Source organism: Stegostoma tigrinum, chromosome 5, assembly GCF_030684315.1.
Source record: "Stegostoma tigrinum isolate sSteTig4 chromosome 5, sSteTig4.hap1, whole genome shotgun sequence".
NCBI lineage: Eukaryota > Metazoa > Chordata > Chondrichthyes > Orectolobiformes > Stegostomatidae > Stegostoma > Stegostoma tigrinum.
Window position 1 is genome coordinate 3,537,205 of NC_081358.1, and position 21,255 is coordinate 3,558,459.

A 21,255-nucleotide genomic window follows, 5' to 3' on the forward strand; every position below is an offset into this window, starting at 1 on the left:
AGGGGGATGGGGAGAGGGAACTGGAATAAATAGGGAGAGAGGGGGTGGTGGACCGAAGATGGAGAGAAAAGAAGATAGGCGGAGAGAGTATAGGTGGGGAGGTAGGGAGGGGATAGGTCAGTCCAGGGAAGACAGACAGGTCAAGGAGGTGGGATGAGGTTAGTAGGTAGATGGGGGTGCGGCTTGGGGTGGGAGGAAGGGATGGGTGAGAGGAAGAACCGGTTAGGGAGGCAGAGACAGGTTGGACTGGTTTTGGGATGCAGTGGGTGGGGGGGAAGAGCTGGGCTGGTTGTGTGGTGCAGTGGGGGGAGGGGACGAACTGCGCTGGTTTAGGGATGCTGTAGGGGAAGGGGAGATTTTGAAACTGGTGAAGTCCTTATTGATACCATTAGGCTGCAGGGTTCCCAGGCGGAATATGAGTTGCTGTTCCTGCAACCTTCGGGTGGCATCATTGTGACAGTGCAGGAGGCCCATGATGGACATGTCATCTAAAGAATGGGAGAGGGAGTGGAAATGGTTTGCGACTGGGAGGTGCAGTTGTTTGTTGCGAACTGAGCGGAGGTGTTCTGCAAAGCGGTCTCCAAGCCTCCGCTTGGTTTCCCCAATGTAGAGGAAGCCACACCGGGTACAGTGGATGCAGTATACCACATTGGCAGATGTGCAGGTGAACCTCTGCTTAATGTGGAATGTCATCTTGGGGCCTGGGATAGGGGTGAGGGAGGAGGTGTGGGGGCAAGTGTAGCATTTCCTGCAGTTGCAGGGGAAGGTGCCGGTTGTGGTGGGGTTGGAGGGCAGTGTGGAGCGACAAGGGAGTCACGGAGAGAGTGGTCTCTCCGGAAAGCAGACAGGGGTGGGGATGGAAAAATGTCTTGGGTGGTGGGGTCGGATTGTAAATGGCGGAAGTGTCGGAGGATGATGCGTTGTATCCGGAGGTTGGTAGGGTGGTGTGTGAGAACGAGGGGGATCCTCTTTGGGCGCTTGTGGCGGGGGCGGGGCGTGAGGGATGTGTTGCGGGAAATATGGGAGACACGGTCAAGGGCGTTCTTGATCACTGTGGGGGGAAAGTTGCGGTCCTTGAAGAACTTGGACATCTGGGATGTGCGGGAGTGGAATGTCTTATCGTGGAAGCAGATGCGGCGGAGGCGGAGGAATTGGGAATAGGGGATGGAATTTTTGCAGGAGGGTGGGTGGGAGGAGGTGTATTCTCGGTAGCTGTGGGAGTCGGTGGGCATGAAATGGACATCAGTTACAAACTGGTTGCCTGAGATGGAGACTGAGAGGTCCAGGAAGGTGAGGGATGTGCTGGAGATGGCCCAGGTGAACTGAAGGTTGGGGTGGAAGGTGTTGGTGAAGTGGATGAACTGTTCGAGTTCCTCTGGGGAGCAAGAGGCAGCGCAGATACAGTAATCAATGTACCGGAGGAAGAGGTGGGGTTTGGGGCCTGTGTAGGTGCGGAAGAGGGACTGTTCCACGTAACCTACAAAGAGGCAGGCATAGCTGGGGCCCATGCGGGTGCCCGTGGCCACCCCCTTAGTCTGTAGGAAGTGGGAGGAGTCAAAAGAGAAGTTGTTGAGTGTGAGGACGAGTTCAGCTAGGCGGATGAGGGTGTCGGTGGAGGGGGACTGTTTGGGCCTGCGGGACAGGAAGAAGCGGAGGGCCTTGAGGCCATCTGCATGCGGAATGCAGGCGTATAGGGACTGGATGCCCATGGTGAATATGAGGTGTTGGGGGCCAGGGAATTGGAAGTCCTGGAGGAGGTGGAGGGCGTGTGTGATGTCACGGACGTAGGTGGGGAGGTTCTGGACCAAAGGGGAGAAAATGGAGTCCAGATAGGTGGAGATGAGTTCGGTGGGGCAGGAGCAGGCTGAGACGATGGGTCGACCAGGGCAGGCAGGTTTGTGGATTTTGGGAAGGAGATAGAAACGGGCCGTGCGGGGTTGGGGAACAATGAGGTTTTAGGCTGTGGGTGGGAGGTCCCCTGAGGTGATGAGGTCATGAATGGTGTTGGAGATGATGGTTTGGTGCTTGGGTGTGGGGTAATGATCGAGGGGGCGGTAGGAGGTGGTGTCGGAGAGTTGGCGTCTGGCCTCGGCGATGTAGAGGTCAGTGCGCCATACTACCACTGCGCCACCCTTGTCTGCGGGTTTGATGGTGAGGTTGGGGTTGGAGCGGAGGGCTGCCCGTTCTGCGGGGGAGAGGTTGGAGTGGGTGAGAGGGTTGGAGAGGTTGAGGCGGTTAATGTCTCGACGGCAGTTGGAGATGAAGAGGTCGAGGGAGGGTAGGAGGCCTGGGGGTGGTGTCCAGGAGGAGGACTTGTGTTGGAAGCGGGTGAAGGGGTCAGTGGAGGGAGGGTTAGGTTCCCGGTTGAAGAAGTTGGCATGGAGGCGAAGACGGCGGAAAAACTGCTCTATGTCCAACCGTGACTGGTATTCGTTGATGTGTGGTTGTAGGGGGACAAAGGTGAGCCCCTTACTAAGGACTGACCGTTCGTCCTCAGTCAGTGGAAGGTCTTGGCCTGCTGTGTTCATCCAGCCTCACATTTTATCGTCTTGGAACGAAACGTCAGCTTTTGTGCTCCTGCGATGCTGCTTGGCCTGCTGTGTTCATCCAGCCTCACATTTTATCATCTTGGAACGAAACGTCAGCTTTTGTGCTCCTGAGATGCTGCTTGGCCTGCTGTGTTCATCCAGCCTCACATTTTATCATCTTGGACGAAACGTCAGCTTTTGTGCTCCTGAGATGCTGCTTGGCCTGCTGTGTTCATCCAGCCTCACATTTTATCATCTTGGAATTCTCCAGCATCTGCAGTTCCCATTATCTCTGATTGCAGTGGATTTTGTTTTATTTGACAACAATATATTACATGGAATAATTAAAAAGTAAAATAATGCTGTACAGGTTTGAAAGCTTTACATCACAATCCATTACAATGTATGTATCTTTGGAGAAAATCTAACACATCTTCACCCAGGATGCCTTTGCATAACTCAGTAATAATGTAAAAATAATGTATGAGTTCTGTCTTGAATTTAAATTCAGCTTATCCATCAGAGGATTGAACAGGAAACCATGTTAAAAATCACATCAATAACAGTTAAGTGGGTGCATCAAAACTTGTTTTATCTTTCACAAAAATGTTGCTGCATGGATTTAGAATAATGGACATGCTTTTATGATTATATAATTCTCAATTGTCCTTGATATCAAATTTATACCTCAAGTAGCAATTTACTGTTCTAATCCATTTGATTTGGTATTTCAAAGTGTGGGATGTTCAACTTGCTCTAAAAAAAAACTGATCAAGTAACTACACACAGTTTACAGTCACCATGGGCTTGTACCTCGCTGCTTGGTAAGGTTTTAAACGGAATGCCATATCCAAAAAATTAACAAGTCAAAACAACTCATTCCAGTAATGGATAAACCTGCTTCGTTAAGTGAATATATAATTGATGAGCAATTCTTCGATTCTTTGATGTAATATGCTCGGAATCCAAGATATGGAACAAAAAACACAAACATTATCAATATAAATGTTAATGTCTTTAGTTGGGCACGAAAGACTTGATGTGCACATGTTTGTGAGCCATGCTTGAAAACCAGATTTAACATTATACCTATCTGCCAGATGAGCAAAATGATAACTGTACAAATTGTTGTGCTGATTAAAATGTAATTGGTTAGCCTGACAGTTGGTGATGAAATTTCAGTTTCAAAGTGAAAACACTGATTTTTGTCATATTCCAGATAACTGCCATAATTCATTAGAAATATTGAAATAACCACAGCCACCACAAGCCATACAACTGCACTGAACACTAAAACGTTCCATGGTTTGTAAGCCTTTAGTCTGTCACTCTTTTGAAAGACATTATGAAATCTATTGATGACGATGATCACATAAAATGCAAAGGTTAAGTACATGTGAATGTGTATAACAGCACTGACTAACTTACAGAAAACTAACCCAAACTTCCATTCTTTAATTGCATAGTAAGAAACACGAAATGGCACAGTTATTAGAAAAATCACATGTGCTACTAATAGATTGATGATGATAAATGATTTTGAATTCTTGTCATTCTTCAGAATTCGAAATAACATAACACTAGCTCCAATAACTCCTCCTACAAACACAATAGAGTACAATGCTATTAAAGCAAATTGGTTCTGTTCATGTAAATTATGATTCATTTGATAGCCTGAAGAGTTGGAAGTGTCTTCAGTAGATATTGCAGGTTGTTCTGTAATTTCTGTATCTGATGAGTTTGGTTTGTTGTCCAACCTTCATTAAAACAAAATTCTTAAGTTTATCAACATAGTAATACTTTCACTGAAATTTACTTGCATACACAGAGGAAAGCTTTTGTTCATAAACCCAAACTTATGGTATACAGACCTTTTAATTTGACTTGAACTTCAATCTAACCATAATACTGAGACGCGCCTTTTGGAACATCTCAAAGCATTCTACATGGATTAAGATTTTATTGAAATGCAGTCACTCTTATATTGCCATTTCTAGTAGTCATTTTATACAAGATCTTACAAACATTGTCAATGAATGGTCAAATAAAAAATAACTGCAATAAAATCTCTCAAGTTAATGTGTTACAGAAATGAGAACAAATTGTACCTGTGATGATGCCAGGCGAAACAGATTTGTAAATGAGTGAAGTGGAGAAACAAAAGATGGATCTAGAAAAGGTGTGACTGGCAAAAGCAGAATTAGGAACAATGGTTGTTGTCTGAACAGTAGAAGCAGTTAAATTAATCAAATTATTGCACACATTTAAATGCAAAATGCTGTGGATGCTGGAAATTCTGAAATAAAGGCAGAAAGTGCTGGATAAACTCTGTGTCATGCACATTTTCTTCATGAGAAATTTCTTCAACTCGAATATGGTGGGCTGATGGAATTCTCTGTCACAGAAAAGTAGTTGAGGACAAAGCATTGAATAGTTCCAAGATGGAGTTGAATGTGTCAGAGGCTGAATGGATAAGGCAAATAATCAAGGTCTTCATCCGGGGTAGGGGATTCCAGAACTTGAGGGCATAGTTTTAAGGTAGGAGGGGAAAGATTTAATATGAACTTGAGGGATAACTTGTTCACATAAAGAGCAGTGCATTTATGCAATGAGCTGCCATTGGAGATGGTGGAGGCAGGTACAATTACTACATTTAAAAGGCATCTGGATGGCTACACGAACAGGAAGGGTTTTGAGGGATATGGGCCAAATAGGACTTGATGAGTTTAGGTTATCTGGTTGGCGTGGACAAGTTGGACTGAAAGTTCTGTTTCCAAGCTGCATAACTCTATGACTCTATCTGAAATATTTACTTTCTGGCATTTTCTCTATTTGCTTGTAATATCCAGGTGGTTAAACTGAAAGTGGAAGTATTCCCTGCTCTTCTGTAATGCAATGGAATGGGTTAGCCTTGCTTTTCAAGCCCCATTGAATGACAACCCAATATTCCTAGTGTACTGACCTGGAGCATCAACATAGATTATGTACTAATTTCCTGGTTTAGATTATTTGCATTTATCTTCAGTCAGAAGCACTCAGTTAATTATGCATCTCAACCTTCTGTTAAGATCCCTTGTATCCTAGCAGCCAGTCTTCTGTTTACTTAATTCACTCCACGTGAAATCAAGGAGCATTTGATGCATCAAATGTTTTTAACCTTGACAACAAACTAGCTAGAATACTGAAAATTTGTGTTCCAAAACTAACTATGTCACTAATCACATTATTCCTGCATAGCTACTACACTGGTATCTAACATTCAATGTGGAAAATTTCTAAAATTTGACCAGCATACAAAAAATTAGGACAGATCCAATCTGGCCAATAACCACCTATCAATCTGGTCATAATCATCAGCAAAGTGAAGGAAGGTGTCATCAAACTACCTAACAAGTAGGACTTACTCAGCAATAAACTACTCACTGCTCAGATTGGGTTTTGTCTGGGCCACTTAACTCCAGACCTCATTACAACTTTTTTGTCAAAGTTTAGGCAAAAGAAGGACTAGCTTTTGAATCTTAGCACTGGTAATGACATCAGCAAACTCAGTTGTTTTGATCCTGCAAAGTCCTCCCCACCAATGTATGAAGATTAGTACCAAAATTGTGAAATCTGTCAACCAGACTGGTCATGCATCACCCTGAAATAGTCATACATAATAATCATGGAATCATACTTTATACAAAATACCTTAGCACCATCACCATCCTCGAATGTCCTGTCCGAAAGGCAGGACAGACAACAGAAGTGACTACACAGAGACAGACCAAAACAAATTCCCACTTTCAGATTGTGATTGTCCTCCATCATATTGTGAGGCACTAGCACTATGCTATATCGAGCAGACCTTGAACAAATCTAGAAACGCTAGACTGGGTAGCCATGAGGTAATGTGGATCGTCAGCAGCAGCAGCAGAATTGCGCTCAAACATAATGTGGAACTTCACAGTCTGGCATAATCCCCATTCTACCGTAACCATCAAGCAAGGAAATTAACCCTGGTTCAACGCACTACAAACATCCTGGGTGATACCATCGACCAGGAACTGAACTGAACTAGTCATATGAATATGATTATATTTGAGGCTAGGAATCCTGCAGCAAGTAGCTCATCTCCTGATTCCCCAAGCCTGTTGACCATCTATGAGATGAGTCAGAGAGTGATGGAGTATTCCCCACTCTCTGAATGAATGCACCTCTAGCAGCAGTCAAGAAACTTAACATCATCAGGACAAAGCAACCCACTTGGTTGGCATCATAAACATCCACTCTCTCCTCCGCCATTGCATAAATTCACCAAAGTTCTTTAGGTAGCACCTTCCAAACCCATAACCACTTCTACCTTGAAGGACAAAGGCAGCTGTTACAGAAGAACACCACCAGTTGCAAGCTCACCTGCAAGCCACTCACCATACTGACTTAAAAACACTTTTTAGTATTCATTCATGGGATGACAGTTTCACTGATTGGGCCAGCATTTATTACCTGTCCCTAGTTACCCTTGAGAAGGTGGTGGTGAACTACCTTCTTGAACCACTGCAGTCCATGTGCTGTGGGTTGACCCACAATGTCATTAGGGAGAAAGTTCCAAGATTTTAACCAAGCAACAGTGAAGGAATGGTGATATATTTACAATTCTGTATGGTGAGTTGCTCGGAAGGGAATTTGCAAATGGTGGTGTTCCCATGTATCTGCCACCCTTGTCCTCCTAAATGGAAGTGGCTGTGGGTTTGGAAGGTAATGTCTAAGGATCTTATAGATAGCACACACTGCTGCTACTGAGGTGGTGGACAGGGTGGATGTGGTGCCAGTCAAGTGGGCTGCTTTGTCCTGGATGGTTGCAAGCTCGAGTATTGTTGGAGCTGCACCCATCCAGGTAAACTATTCTATCACACTCCTGATTTGTGCTTATAGATGTGGACAGGCTTTTGAGAGACAATGGTAAGTAACTCAGTATTTGCTGCTGTATTCCTTGCCTTTTACCTACTCTTGTAACCATTGTATTAATATGGTGCGTCCAGCTGAGTTCCTGGTCAATAGTAACCCCCAGGATGTTGATAGTGAGGAATTCAGCAATGGTAATGCTATTGGATATCAAAGGACGGTGATTAGATTGTCTTTTATTAGAGATGGTCAGTGCCTGGTATTGTTGTGGTACTAGTGTTTCTTGCCACTTGTCAGCCCAAGTCTGGATATTATTCAGATCTTATTATTTAAACACTATGGCTAAAATACAAACAAAACATAGGGGAATTTAGAGTAACATAACTAAATAATAGATACAGTACCTATTACTACGTAATTGTTCCAACATAATAACACCTCATAAGCACACCACTTGGCAAAAAAGTAAATTCAGACACAGAATCTTACATGGTCCTCCAATTCAGAAGAAAGCAACATAAAGAAAAATTGCAGAGCAAGTAGCAGCTAGGAATTATTCGCTGAAGCTTCCAACTCTTCTGAGATCTTGAACCGCTTCTAATGGTTCAGGGGGAAAAAAAAACTTAGAAAGCCTGGTCTGTAAGAGCTAGCCACTCCCGTTCAAGCTGCATCCATTGTTACACCTTTTCAAAAAAAAACGTAAAGACCTCTAGTGGTTCTGGTATGCTGCCTTACAACCTCACCCAAAAAAAAACCAGGACAAAATAACGTTTTAAAATGACAGAAGTAGTAGGAACTGCTGATGCTGGAGAATCTGAGATAACAAGGTATAGAGCTGGATGAACAGAGCAGGCCAAGCAGCATCAGAGGAGTAGGGAAGCTGACCTTTCGGGTCGAGACCCTTCTTCAGAAAAATTTTAAAATGACAGCATTGTTACAAGTGCAACAATGCAAAAGATAAGGCATTTGTTACAATCTTCAGCCAGAAGTGCTGAGTGCATAAACCATCTCAACCTCCTGCAGAGGGCCCCAGCATCACTGGTACCAGTCTTTAGTCAATTCAATTCATTCCACATGTTTTCAAGGAATGGCTTAAAGGCATTGGATATTGCAAAGAGTACAGAATTTTGACAACATTTTGGCACTAGCACTGAAGACATGCTGCCGAATTTACCATACCTTTTGCCAAGCTTTTCCAGTATAGCTATGATAATGGGATCTATCTGAAAAATGTGGAAAAGTGCCTGAACATATCCTGTAAATAAAAAGCAGAACAAATCTTACCCAGTCAATTACCACCCAGTTACCATCAATTATAAATACAGTTATGGCAAATGTCATCAACAGTAATATCAAGCAGTAGCTGCTTAACCATAGCTGCTCACTAGCACTAATTTTGGGATCCCCCCTCGTGGACACTCAACTCCTGATCTCCTTACATTCTTGGTTTAGATGTGGACAAGAGAGCTGAATTCCAGAGGTGAAGTGAGAAGGCCACATTTGACCATGTATGGCATGAAGAAGCCGTAACAAAACTTGAAAAACTGGAAATCAGGCAAATTTCTGCACTGGTTAGAGTCATATTTGGACAGGCTAAGGTTGTAAACCTTGGAGTTTAGAAGTGTAATACTGATTTGATTGAAAAATAAAATTCTCAGCAGTCTTGTATGCGTGTGGGAGAATCCATCCTTTGGGATTACAAAAATGACGGGTTTCTCATTTGAGACAGAAATAAAGAGATATTCTTTCTCAAAGAAGTGCATAAGCCTTTGGAATTGTTTTCCTTGAAAGCTGATGGAAGCAGAGTCCTTGAATTATTTTTAAGGTAGACTACGCTTGATATGCAGCAATGTGAAATGTTATTAGGGGTAGGGATAATGTGAACTGCAGATGCTGGAGAATCCAAGATAAGAAAGAGTGGAGCTGGATGAACACAGCAGGCCAAGCAGCATCTTAGCGGCACAAAAGCTGACGTTTCAGGCCTAGACCCTTGGGTATACTGGAATGTGGACTAATCAAATGAACCATGACCTTTATTGAATGATGGAGCAAGCTCAAGTGGTCTACTTCTCTTAATTCACAAGTTTGTATATTTGTTGTGTTCTAGGAGCATAAGAGGAGAAGGTATTTTAGCCTGCTGACTCTCCTCTGCCATTCAATTAGATTGTGATTGGCCCAAACCCAACATATGTAGGAGTCACCTCTGTATAAGTCTTTGTCCTTCCAAGGACATCTGAAAAAAAATGGCAGCAAAGGTAGAAACTGGAACAACTTCACAATTAAGCTGTTGGATCCACAAGACATGCTACCACCACAAAGCTACAGCACTTATGCTGCCATACTCCGCAGCAGAGAACCACGCACCTGCCTGACACAGTACTCATATTGGTGACACTTGATGATTCCACCGATGTACATCATAACTGGAACCCTGTATTCAATGCGGCTCCGTTGGCTTCCTGTCCTCATAAACATCACTCTCTTGCATATCCACCAATTGATAAACCCACAAGCTGTTGGGAATCATGCATTTTGCACTTTACTACAGCCCAAAATTACATGTTAAACCCACTTACTGTCCACCTTCTGTCTTGGTACCATAAGACAAAACAGCAAGGTTGACTAATCGACATCAAATGGATTAAGGAATGGGAAACGTAGAAAGTCACTAACATCCTCCTTGTAACAAACTCCATCTCTTGAATAGGACAGCTTAAGCTACATCGTGAAAATTATCTTTGCTAGATTGGTACTGTACAGGCCAAACTAACATCCTATCAACACCCACCATGTCACACTCTTAAGAATTTAGTAAGTTTCAATGAGATTGCCTCATTGAAGACATTCTTGAAGACTCTAGATAAAATAGGCCCAATTTCCTCAGTTTCTCTGAGAAGATAATCCCAATCTCTCAGTCTGGTAATCCATCTGTTGCCCTTCCTCTGAGATAAGGAGACTAAAATTGTACACAACTTAGACTCTATACAATCGCAGCAACATATCTTCATTCCTATGCTCAAATCCCTTTGCAATGAAGGCCAGCATATCATTTGCTTTCCTTCATTGTTTGTGGCACCCACATACTACCTTTTAGTGACATGAACAAGAACACCGAGGTCCCTTTAGTATCAGTACTTCACACCTGTTACCATTTAAGAAATACTCTCATTCTGTAATTTTTTTCAACCAAAGTAGACAACTTCACTCTTCTGCCACCCTGCAATCTTAATGAAATTAACCAAAGAAATTTACTTGATCATTACTACTAATATTCAGTAAAATGATATTGTTTAATTGATCCCTTTAAAGTATTGAGAATGTTCTTGTAAAAAAGGACTTCTTATAAATTGTAACAATTATCAATAATTAAGATGAGAACACTGAATGACGTTCTTTTAAAAAAATCATAACTTTCTTAACTATCAATTCAACATAATTTTTTTATCTGAAAACATGAAATACATATAAATCAAACTAAATACAAAGAGAAAATGCTTTGACAGTTTAATGCAGTAGGTACTATAGCTTCTCTTCTCAAACTCTATGCAACACACATAGAATAGGTGTTGGAAAGATTTCAACAGTATTACTGTGCTGATCGTACCTCAACATCTTAATTCTCGATGAGTCAAAAATCAAGCAGGTGTTACTTGTCTGCTTATGTTTCGGTTAAAGGTGATGTTACTTTCCACAGTCAAACAACTGTATATGCAATCATGGACACTCTTCTTACTGGTAAGATTTCTGCTGTAACAATCAGACAAATAAATATTTAGTTGTTCTGCTTACACTGTTTCCATTAAAGCAGTTCCATTTTATATTAGAGAAGTGTGCAGCTGCTTTTTAAATTTCCCATGGGATACAGCCTCATCAGTTACATGCCATCCTTTCTACCAATCAGGACGCACATGACTTCTTCCTAAAAATTGCATTTGTTACGCAATCCGAGAGTATTATCTTGCAATTAACTGGCAGTTTTGCCTCTCTTGCAAACCAGCTTTACTCAAACAGGCAACCATGAAGTGGATGAATCCTCTCTGAATAACCTACGTAGAATTGTGCGAAAGAGGAATTTAACTGCAACCACACAGAATAACCTCCGGTGGATATATGCATTTCTGTATCATTTGAAATGTATAGCAGCAGTGAAGCAATGGATTGATGATATTATGAGTTCTGAAAAAAATGTAAGGCAGATGCTTATAGAACATGGAACAGCACAGCACAGTACAGGCCCTTCAGCCCGTGATGTTCTGCTGATCTATTATCCTACTAAGATCAAACTAGCCTGTATACCCTACATTTTACTATATTTCATGTACCTACCCAAGAGTTGCTTAAAAGTCTGTACAGTATCTGACTCCACTACCACTGCCAGCAGTGCATTCCACACACCTGCCACTCTGTGTAAAGAACCTATCTCTGATGTCTCCCCTATACCTTCCTCCAATCACCTTAAAATTATACCCCCTTGTAACAGTCATTTCCGTTCCTGGGAAAACGTCTCTGACTATCCATTCTATCTATGCCTGTAATCATCTTGTACACCTCTATCAAGTCACCTCTCATCCTTCTTTGTTCCAATGAGAAAAGCCCTATATCCCTCAACCTTTCCTCACACGACCTACCCTCCACGTCAGGCAGCATCCTAGTAAATCTCCTCTGCATCCTTTCTAAAGCTTCCACATCTTTCCTATAATGAGGTGACAGGAACTGAACACAATATTCCAAGTTAATAAAATGTGAGGCTGGATGAACACAGCAGGCCCAGCAGCATCTCAGGAGCACAAAAGCTGATGTTTCGGGCCTAGACCCTTCAACAGAGAGGGTCTACCATACAGTCTACAATATTCCAAGTGTGGTCTTACCAGAGTTTTATAGATCTGCAGCATAACCGCGTGGCGCTTAAGCTCAATTCCCCTGCCAATGAAAGCCAACACACGATATGCCTTCTTTACAACCCTATCAACTTGGGTAGCAACTTTGAGGGATCTATGGACATGGACCCCAAGATCCCTTTGTTCCTCCACACTGCCAAGAATCCTGCCATTCACCTTGTATTCTGCATTCGAATTCGACCTTCCAAAATGAATCACTTCATACTTTTAACTTAACTACATGTTTCATTGATATGGTCTCTACTCAGAAACAATTGGGCAGATATTACAGCTTCCTTTTTTGCTCATTGGGGTCACTTAACAGCCTTGCACTCTGCCACCTGTAAGCTGTGCCCCACATTATAGGGGATGAGTAAGGTGTTTCTCACCTCGGTTTCCTACTCGTAGGCTTTTTAAGGTTCTTAACATCAATTGCAATAATATAGGAAAGCGGAAGTAAGGTAAGCAACCTATTATAAGATGAACTAAAAGGTGGGAAAGAAATTGGTGGTATCTCCTTTGAGGGGTCTATTTTACGAGTTAGGGTCACCGACCTAAGATCATATTCCCCATCTTTGTAACTTTCTGCTCCATCTCTCTCCTTCATCCCTCTGGGGTCATTGACCTCTCCTCAACTAAAATCGAGGTGTCAAGTCTGGTCGATAAACTGTCTTCTTCTTGGGACTTGCTTTTAGTCCCAGCAGTGGCCACTGTTCTGCTCTGGCATTTCTGGGAGTACTGATCAGTCAGCCAAACAAACTGGCCAGCAGCTCTAATGGGGAGAACTTGCTTTCCCAGAGAGACAGTTGTCCAACGCTCAGCTCATTAAGGCTCTCTCAGATGTTACAATCACAGCAGGGCAATCCTTTTTAAAGGTGAACAGGCCAAAAGATAAAACAAATCTCTCGGAGAGAGGAACTTTTTCTTATGCAGTCACAGGATGCGGCCATCTTTGGTAGGCCAGCATTTATTGCCCATCCCTAATATCCCAGAGAACAGTTAAAAGTCAACCACATTGCTGTGGGTCTCTTTGTGGGCATAACTGAAAGAGAAGTAGCAAATAATAACAAAATACTACTGGAATGCAAAATGGAAACAGAGAATAATGGAGAAACTCAGCAGATCTGGCGGCAGAGATAATGGAAACTGCAGATGCTGGAGAACCTGAGATAACAAAGTGTGGAGCTGGATGAACACAGTAGGCCAAGCAGCATCTTAGGAGTACAACAGCTGACATTTCGGGCCCATGCCCTTCATCATCAGAAAAGGGGGAGGGGGAGAGGGCTCTGAAATAAATAGGGAGACAGGGAAAGGCAGATCAAAGATGGATAGGAGAAGATAGGTGGAGAGGAGACAGACAAGTTAAAGGGGTGGGGATGGAGCCAGTAGATGTGAGTGTAGATAGGGAGGGGATAGGTCAGTCTGGGGAGGACGGACAGGTCAAGGTGGTGGGATGAGGTTAGTAGGTAGGAAATGGGGGTGTGGCTTGAGGTGGGAGGAGACGATAGGTGAGAGGAAGAACAGGTTAGGGAGGTGACACAAGCTGGGCTGGTTTTGGGATGCAGTTGGGGGGAGGGGAGATTTTGAAGCTTGTGAAATCCACATTGATACCATTGGGCTGCAGGGTTCCCAAGCAGAATATGAGCTGCTATTTCTGCAACCTTCGAGTGGCATCGTTGTGGCACTGCAGGAGGCCCAGGATGGACATGTTGTCTAAGGAATGGGAGGGGGAGTTGAAATGGTTTGCGACTGGGAGGTGCAGTTGTTTATTGCAGTTATTTGTTCTGCAAAGCGGCTCCCAACCTCATTGTTCCCCAACCCCACACCGGGCTGTTCTATCTGCTTTCCAAAATCCACAAACCTGCCTGCCCTGGTTGACCCATTGTCTCCACCTGCTCCTGCTCCACTGAACTCATCTCCACCTATCTGGACTCCATTTCTCCCCCTTTGGTCCAGTATCTCCCTACCTATGTCCTTGACACCGCCCATAACTTCTGCCTCCTCCAGAGCTTCCAATTCCCCAGACCCCATGGCCCATTTCCCTTTCACCATAGACGTCCAGTCCCTACACGCCTACATTCCCCATGCAGATGGCCTAAAGCCCCTCCACTTCTCCTATCCCGCAGGCCTGACCAGTCCCCTTCCACTGACACCCTCATCCACCTAGCCGAACACGTACTCACCCTCAACAACTTCTCTTTTGATTCCTCCCACTTCCTACAGACAAAGTGGGTGGCCATGAGTACCCGCATGGGCCCAAGCTATGCCTGCGGCTTTGTAGGTTACGTGGAACAATCCCTCTTCCGTACCTACACTGGCCCTAAACCCCACCTCTTCCTCTGTTACATTGATGACTGTATCGGCGCTGCCTCGTGCTCCCACGAGGAGCTCGAATAGTTCATCCACTTCACCAACACCTTCCACCCCAACCTCAAGTTCACCTGGACCATCTCCAACACATCCCCCACCTTCTTGGACCTCTCTGTCTCCGTCTCAGGCAAGCACCTAAAAACCGATATCCATTTCAAGCCCACCGACTCCCACAGCTACCTAGAATACACCTCCTCCCACCCATCTTCCTGCAAAAATTCCATCCCCTATTCCCAAATCCTTTGCCTCTGCCGCATCTGCTCCCAGGATGAGGCATTCCACTCCAGTACATTTCCAATGTCCTAATTTTTCAAGGACCACAACTCCCCACCAACCGCACCCTCCCCCCACCCACAGTGGTCGAGAACGCCCTCGACCATGTCTCCCGCAATTCCCGCAACTCATCCCTCACGCCCCACCCCAGCAATAACCGCCAAAAGAGAATCTCCCTCGTCCTCACATACCACCCAACAAACCTCCGGATCCAACACATCATCCTCTGACACTTCCGCTGCCTGCAATCCGACCTCATCACCAAAGATATTTTTCCATCCCCACCCTTAAGTGCTTTCCGGAGGGACCACTATCTTCGTGACTCCCTTGTCCGCTCCACACTCCCCTCCAACCCCACCACACCCAGCACTTTCCCGGCAACCACAGGAAGTGCTACACTTGCCCCCATACGTCCTCCCTCACCAGCATCCCAGGCCCCAACAAGACTTTCCACATCAAGCAGATGTTCACCTGCACATCTGCCAATGTGGTAAACTGCATCCGCTGTACCCACTGTGGCCTCCTCTACATTGGAGAAACCATTGGGCAGGCGGGTTTATTGATTTTGGGAAGGAGATAGAGCAGGCAATGCGGGGTTGGGGAACAAAGAGGTTGGGCGCCGCTTTGCAGAACACCTATGCTCGGTTCGCAATAAACAATCGCACCTCCCAGTCGCAAACCATTTCAACTCCCCCTCCCATTCCCTAGACAACATGTCCATTCTGGGCCTCCTGCAGTGCCCACAACGATGCCCCTCGAAGGTTGCAGGAAAGGCAACTCATATTCGGCTTGGGAGCCCTGCAGCCCAATGGTATCAATGTGGATTTCACAAGCTTCAAAATCTCCCCTCCCCCTACTGCATCCCAAAACCAGCCCAGCTCGTTCCCGACTCCCAATCCTGTTCTTCCTCTCACCTATCCCCTCCTCCCACCTCAAGCTGCACCCCCATTTCCTGCCTACTAACCTCATCACGTCCCCTTGACCCATCCATCCTCCCCAGATTGACATCCTCTCCCTACCTCCCCAACTACACTCATCTCTACTGGCTCCATCCCTCTTTAACTTGTCTGTCTTCTCTCCTCCTATCTTCTCCTCTCTGCATCTTCGATCCGCCTCCCCCTCTCTCTCTATTTATTTCAGAACCCTGTCTGCCTCCCCCTTTTCTGGTGAAGGGTCTTGGACCGAAACATCAGCTTTTGTGCTCCTAAGATCTGGCAGAATTTGTGGGAAGAGAAACAGAGTTTCACATTTCAAGCCCAAAGATTATTCTTTTGGATTTTAACTACGAAATCTTAACTCTGTTCCAATGCCATTAGCATTATTCTACATGTCCAAGTTTGTGTGCAAAGGGCCTGGAAAAACCTAGCCACTGACTTTGTTTTTGCTCTCTCCTCCTCTGTATTTCCAGAATTTTCTGTTTTTATTCTAGACTCCCAATTTTTGCTATATTTTGTTTTTGTAATGATCAGCTAGCTATCTTTGAACCCCAATCTGTAACATGAAACAAGTGGAAAATTCTTATAGTTCCTGAAACTATTACAAGCCATACATTAACTGCGACTCAGACTTAGATAATTCCTTTCAGATAGGAAAACGATTATGAGGCACTAGAATCAATTGGAGTATTTTTGTACAGTCTTAATGATAAGAATGAAAATGTTAAATTTTGAACTTGAAATTATTTAAGAATAGGAGCACAATAATTTATGTAGCAATATTTCGTAGTTGATGTAAATCAGCAGAAATACCTCTCCGGGCAAGATTGATATTTGTAACTATATCAAATTTGAAAGATGGCTGTAATGAAGATAATTTCCATAAATCTTATAATCATTTAAATTGTGTCTTTCAGCTTATATCTCAATAGATATGTGTTTTGGTAGTTTGTTTTACAGTTACTAGAATCCATGTGTTTTAGTTACAACATAATATTGTCTGCAAATTAATTATAGGAATCTGTTTAGAAAACGTGTTTACTCACTGCAGTATACTGGAAGAAAACAAGTTGTTCAGTTATTTTAAGAGCAGTCTTTGTACAGGATAAACGAAACTGTTATGAACATTGCTGATTTCAAAATTTATATGTACATTCAAATCAAGAGCATTGGCAGGAGAGGATTAGAAGACATGTTGAGCTGGAATCTCTTCTCACTTCAGGGATTGGACTCAGGTTTGGGTCAGATTACTGAAATGAGTATCCTTTGGTGAGAGCCTATAATTACCTCAGCAGTGTATTTCCATAACTTCATTTAATTTCCTCATGAATATGAGAGTCTACAAGCAACCTTTTGCTAATTTCTGACAGATTGGCAGTTCATTTCTGGGCTTTTCACTTCTGTCACTTCTCGTTTTCACCCATTTTTATCCACTGCTATTCTTTTGTCAAGATTTTCACATAAATGTCTTATTTTCTCAACTAAGTATTCTCCACCGTTACCACCACCACCAACAGTCTGCTTACAATGTACAGATGTAAAAGATAGATAATATTCTACATTGATGACTACTTAATTCTGCATGATGAAGATACTGATTTCAATCATAAATAATCTCATGAATGTTATAAATGACTTGGATTAGTGGCTTTTTTTTTCTCTAAGTTTGCTGAGAGCAGTATTTTTAATGGGATGATAGAGTAGTGTAGTTGAGCACAAAGTGTTGTAAAGCAACATTTATGTGGCAGTTGGAATTTAGTATCAATAGATATGAGGTAATGCAGTTTGTGCCTGGGAAAGATAGATCAGTACATTTTCTAAATACTCCTTAAACAGCATTTTTCAATCCTGTGACCTCTACCATCTAGAAGGAAAAGAGACACAGATACTGAGGCTGCAGCTACCTGCAAGTTCCCCTGCAAGAGTCTCAACATTCTGACTTGGAACTATGATGCTGTAACCTTATTGTTGCTAGGTCAAAATCCTCAAACTCCCTCCCCTACAGCACCATGGATGTACCTCATCACATAGGTTGCAGCAGAACAAGAAGGCAGATCAGCAACACCATCCCCTCAAGGGCAATTGACAATTAGCCTAATCATTGACCTAAATATTTGTGAATGATCAAAAAAGAAGTAAAAGACAAGAAACTATGGATGAGCAGAGAGATTTAAAACATTTACAGAAATCACAAAACTACTGGACAGGTATCAAAAATATTTATATGGTTAATGGAATTTTAATGTTTATTTCAAAGGGAGCTGAAGTACACAAAAGTGGAAGTTATACAACAGTGTATAGGCCTCTGGTAATATCACATCCAAAGTACTGCATTAAATTCTGGACACTGCCCCTCAGGAAGAGCATTATATCCCTGGAGAAGGTGCAGCAGAAGAAATGTATAAAAGGTAAATTGTGAGAGCAGCTTGCTCAACCTAAGCTTGGATTCTTTTGACTAAGGCAAATTAAAGGAAATGTTACTAAAGTTCTTTAAAGAAATAAAGAATTTGATGGGGTACAGTGCGAAAACCAATCTCCACCAGTGGGTGAGACCAGTTCAAGACAACATAGTGAATAACATTCACACCACATAGCTTCAGGCATAAACATTGCTGTGATCATCTTGGCAATCAATGACCAGCAAAGAAAGGAATCCCCTAATCATTCCAATGTAAGGACTCAATAGTCATAATTTTACTTTTTAAAACCTTTCCTGGAATAGCCAACAATTATTTAAATGGAAACTTCAAAAATATATTACGTGGAAAGATGGGATGTTGTTGTGCATGAAACAGAATGTTAGCATGATTGTGCAGCAGGTAATTAAGAAGGCAAGTGGAAGTTTGGCCTTTACTGTTAGAGGGCCGGAGTATAAAAATATGGAAGCCTTGTTACAACTGTACAGGGTGTTGGTGACTCCACACTTGGCGTATTTGTGTACGGTTTTGTTTTTTGTATTGAAAAAAAGATATCAAGGATCCAAAATCTAACTTCTCAGAAGTCTACTCACCTCATAGTTAGGAATTCTATTTACTCCACTTTCTAAAAGTATTTAGTTTCACTTGGGATTTAACAGAATACCTCAATACAAGCTTTTTGTCAAGTTCTCATGTCGACACACTAGAGGGAATCTAACCATCTCCTTTTGACATTTAACAATATGACCATTCCTGAATCCTCAATCATCAACAGTGTTCCCATTGATGGGGTATGTCACAAGACTGGCTACAAGAACTTATAAGTTCTTGTATATAAGTGTAGACCTTTAATCATTTTGCTCTCCTCCTCAGCATTGACTACCTCTCCTAATTTAATGCAATCTGCCAAATTAGAAATTATGTTTATTTATTCCAAAGTACAAATTGTTAATGTAAATGATGGACAGCAATATATGTCACTTACAGTAAGCAATCAATTTAAGATGATTATTCAAGCTCAATAATGGAGGGACCAGTTCTCTGAAAACAAAAGGCATACACTCACACCTTGCACCTTTTTTGATTGCATGGGAGCTTGAGGAACCTATTGTTCTGGTAGCTTTCTTCATGACAATGCATTGACAAATCAAAATCCATTTACCAACTATTCTGAATCCTCTTCTATAGTATATATTGTTGTAAATGTTTAAATTTTAGCATTGTTGCATTTGTCACAAAAATGTCAGACACATAGATTTGACAACGTCTCATTTTTCACCAATATTTGAGTATGCGAGTCGAGTAGGCAAATTAAGTTGTGGGTCAATCATCATGTAATTTAATGGTGGAACAGGCTCCAGGGACTACATGCTACCCTTTATATTCCTAAATATATTAAGCAACCTGTTCAGAGAAATTATCATGCATCTCAGAAGCAGCTGGGAGTTGAACTCAGGCCTCCCATCCCAGAGGTAGCAAACCCACCACTATGCCACCTTCTTGTTCCCAACTCACTAATGTAAAAGGGTGTCAAGCTTTACTTCTAATTAGCTCAATTTGTGAAATTCTATAGAATATTGAACAAGAGGCCATTCTTTATCTCTGTTCAGTCATCTTCGCTGTGAAACTTCCATTTCTGGGCAGCGGAGAAGGATGGAATCAGACATGACCAGGTGAATAACAAAACAACATTCATATTCTAAATCATATGAATAATAGTTACTGGAATATCAGTGTTTTAGAAACAGTCATGTTATTGTTTTCAGAAAGCAGAAGCAAAAGCATATGTAACTCTACAGTAGCGTGCAAGCTATGAATTATAAATAGCATTGGTCAAAACCACAGAAACACACACAGCAAAATGCGACACTCTAGTTACTAACGCAAAAATCTTACTTATTTGCACTGAAACCAAGAGGCACTTGACTACATTTAATTTCAAAACAGTTCTCAAAATGCAGCAATAGAATTTTAAATAACTCATCCTACCAAAATCCTGTGCATGAAGAACTTGGTCTTAAATCAAAGTTAGTTGATGCTGATTTTTATGCCACTTGAAATTTGCAGAAAAAGCTGTCAGTGCTAAAACATGGAAGCAACTGTCTGACACTCAGGAAAAGGCGGAGCAGGCAATCATTGTAAATCAAACAATTCCTTTTTGCATGCACCAACACTGCATCTGTGACTACAGGTTACACATAGAAGTTAAACTGGAAATAGATCATTCAACCCAAGAGGACACTGTTAGTTTAACCACAGGTTTCAACACTAAAGTTGTACCCACTTCTAAGATTTTCTCCAAAACCTCTGCAGAGTAGACTGCTTCAATATGACCTTATATGGTAGAATCTTGATTGTAAGCATACTTTAAGATGTTATACCACTGGGTTGTAGTTTCTAGTCAACACATATGCGATAGCTATCAGGAGAGAAAAAAATGTAAGATGGAAACTGGAAATTGAACACAAAATACTGAGAAAACAGAGGTCAGACAGAATCTGAAAAGAGCATTGGTTGGCTGTTCAAAACTATAGACATTAGATAGAAAGAAGGGAAGTGGAACAACATCAATAAAGTTAGGATAACTGAGCTTTGAGCGGGTTTATAAGATAAAATACAATACTGTAGCTTGTGTCTCCTGGCTTGTCAGACATGTGACCTCTACTATGAGGTGTTGACTGGACCATCCGTCGCATCCAGTTTCAGGAAAGCTACAATCCAGATCAGACTCTCCTGTCAGTAGCTGTGAAAGATCCAACAACAATTTTTCAGAAACTGATGGTTGAGATGTAAAGATTGTATCTATCAGGAAGTGAAAAGATCAAATGGCCATAGAAATAGGAAATTAAACTCAGCAAAGATTCCTGCAACGGATCTTCTCAAGTTGATGATGAACAGGAGGTGATAATTTCACTGATCTAGTAGTCTTCAAATGTTAATGTTCTAGGAAAATACGTTTGAATCTCACCAT

The 21,255-nt window shown here is 42.4% G+C and overlaps 1 protein-coding gene across 5 annotated transcripts; it reads right to left on the minus strand.

Annotated features, from left to right (window-relative positions):
- Positions 1 to 2,901: 2,901 nt before the first annotated feature.
- Positions 2,902 to 21,028, minus strand: LOC125451967 (probable G-protein coupled receptor 141). 5 transcript variants are annotated; one of them, XM_048529790.1, is made up of 4 exons: positions 20,274 to 20,398; positions 11,017 to 11,159; positions 8,592 to 8,667; positions 2,902 to 4,285 (listed from the first exon to the last, which is right to left on the minus strand). In XM_048529790.1, the coding sequence occupies exon 4, from the start codon at positions 4,192 to 4,194 to the stop codon at positions 3,361 to 3,363; it is 834 nt and encodes a 277-aa protein (XP_048385747.1). In that variant the 5' UTR covers positions 4,195 to 4,285; positions 8,592 to 8,667; positions 11,017 to 11,159; positions 20,274 to 20,398; the 3' UTR covers positions 2,902 to 3,360. The 5 variants fall into 5 exon arrangements, with proteins under 5 accessions (XP_048385747.1, XP_048385745.1, XP_048385746.1 ...); XM_048529788.1 differs by lacking the exons at positions 8,592 to 8,667; positions 20,274 to 20,398 and adding an exon at positions 20,908 to 21,028; XM_048529789.1 differs by lacking the exon at positions 8,592 to 8,667 and having other exon boundaries at positions 11,017 to 11,156.
- Positions 21,029 to 21,255: the final 227 nt, after the last annotated feature.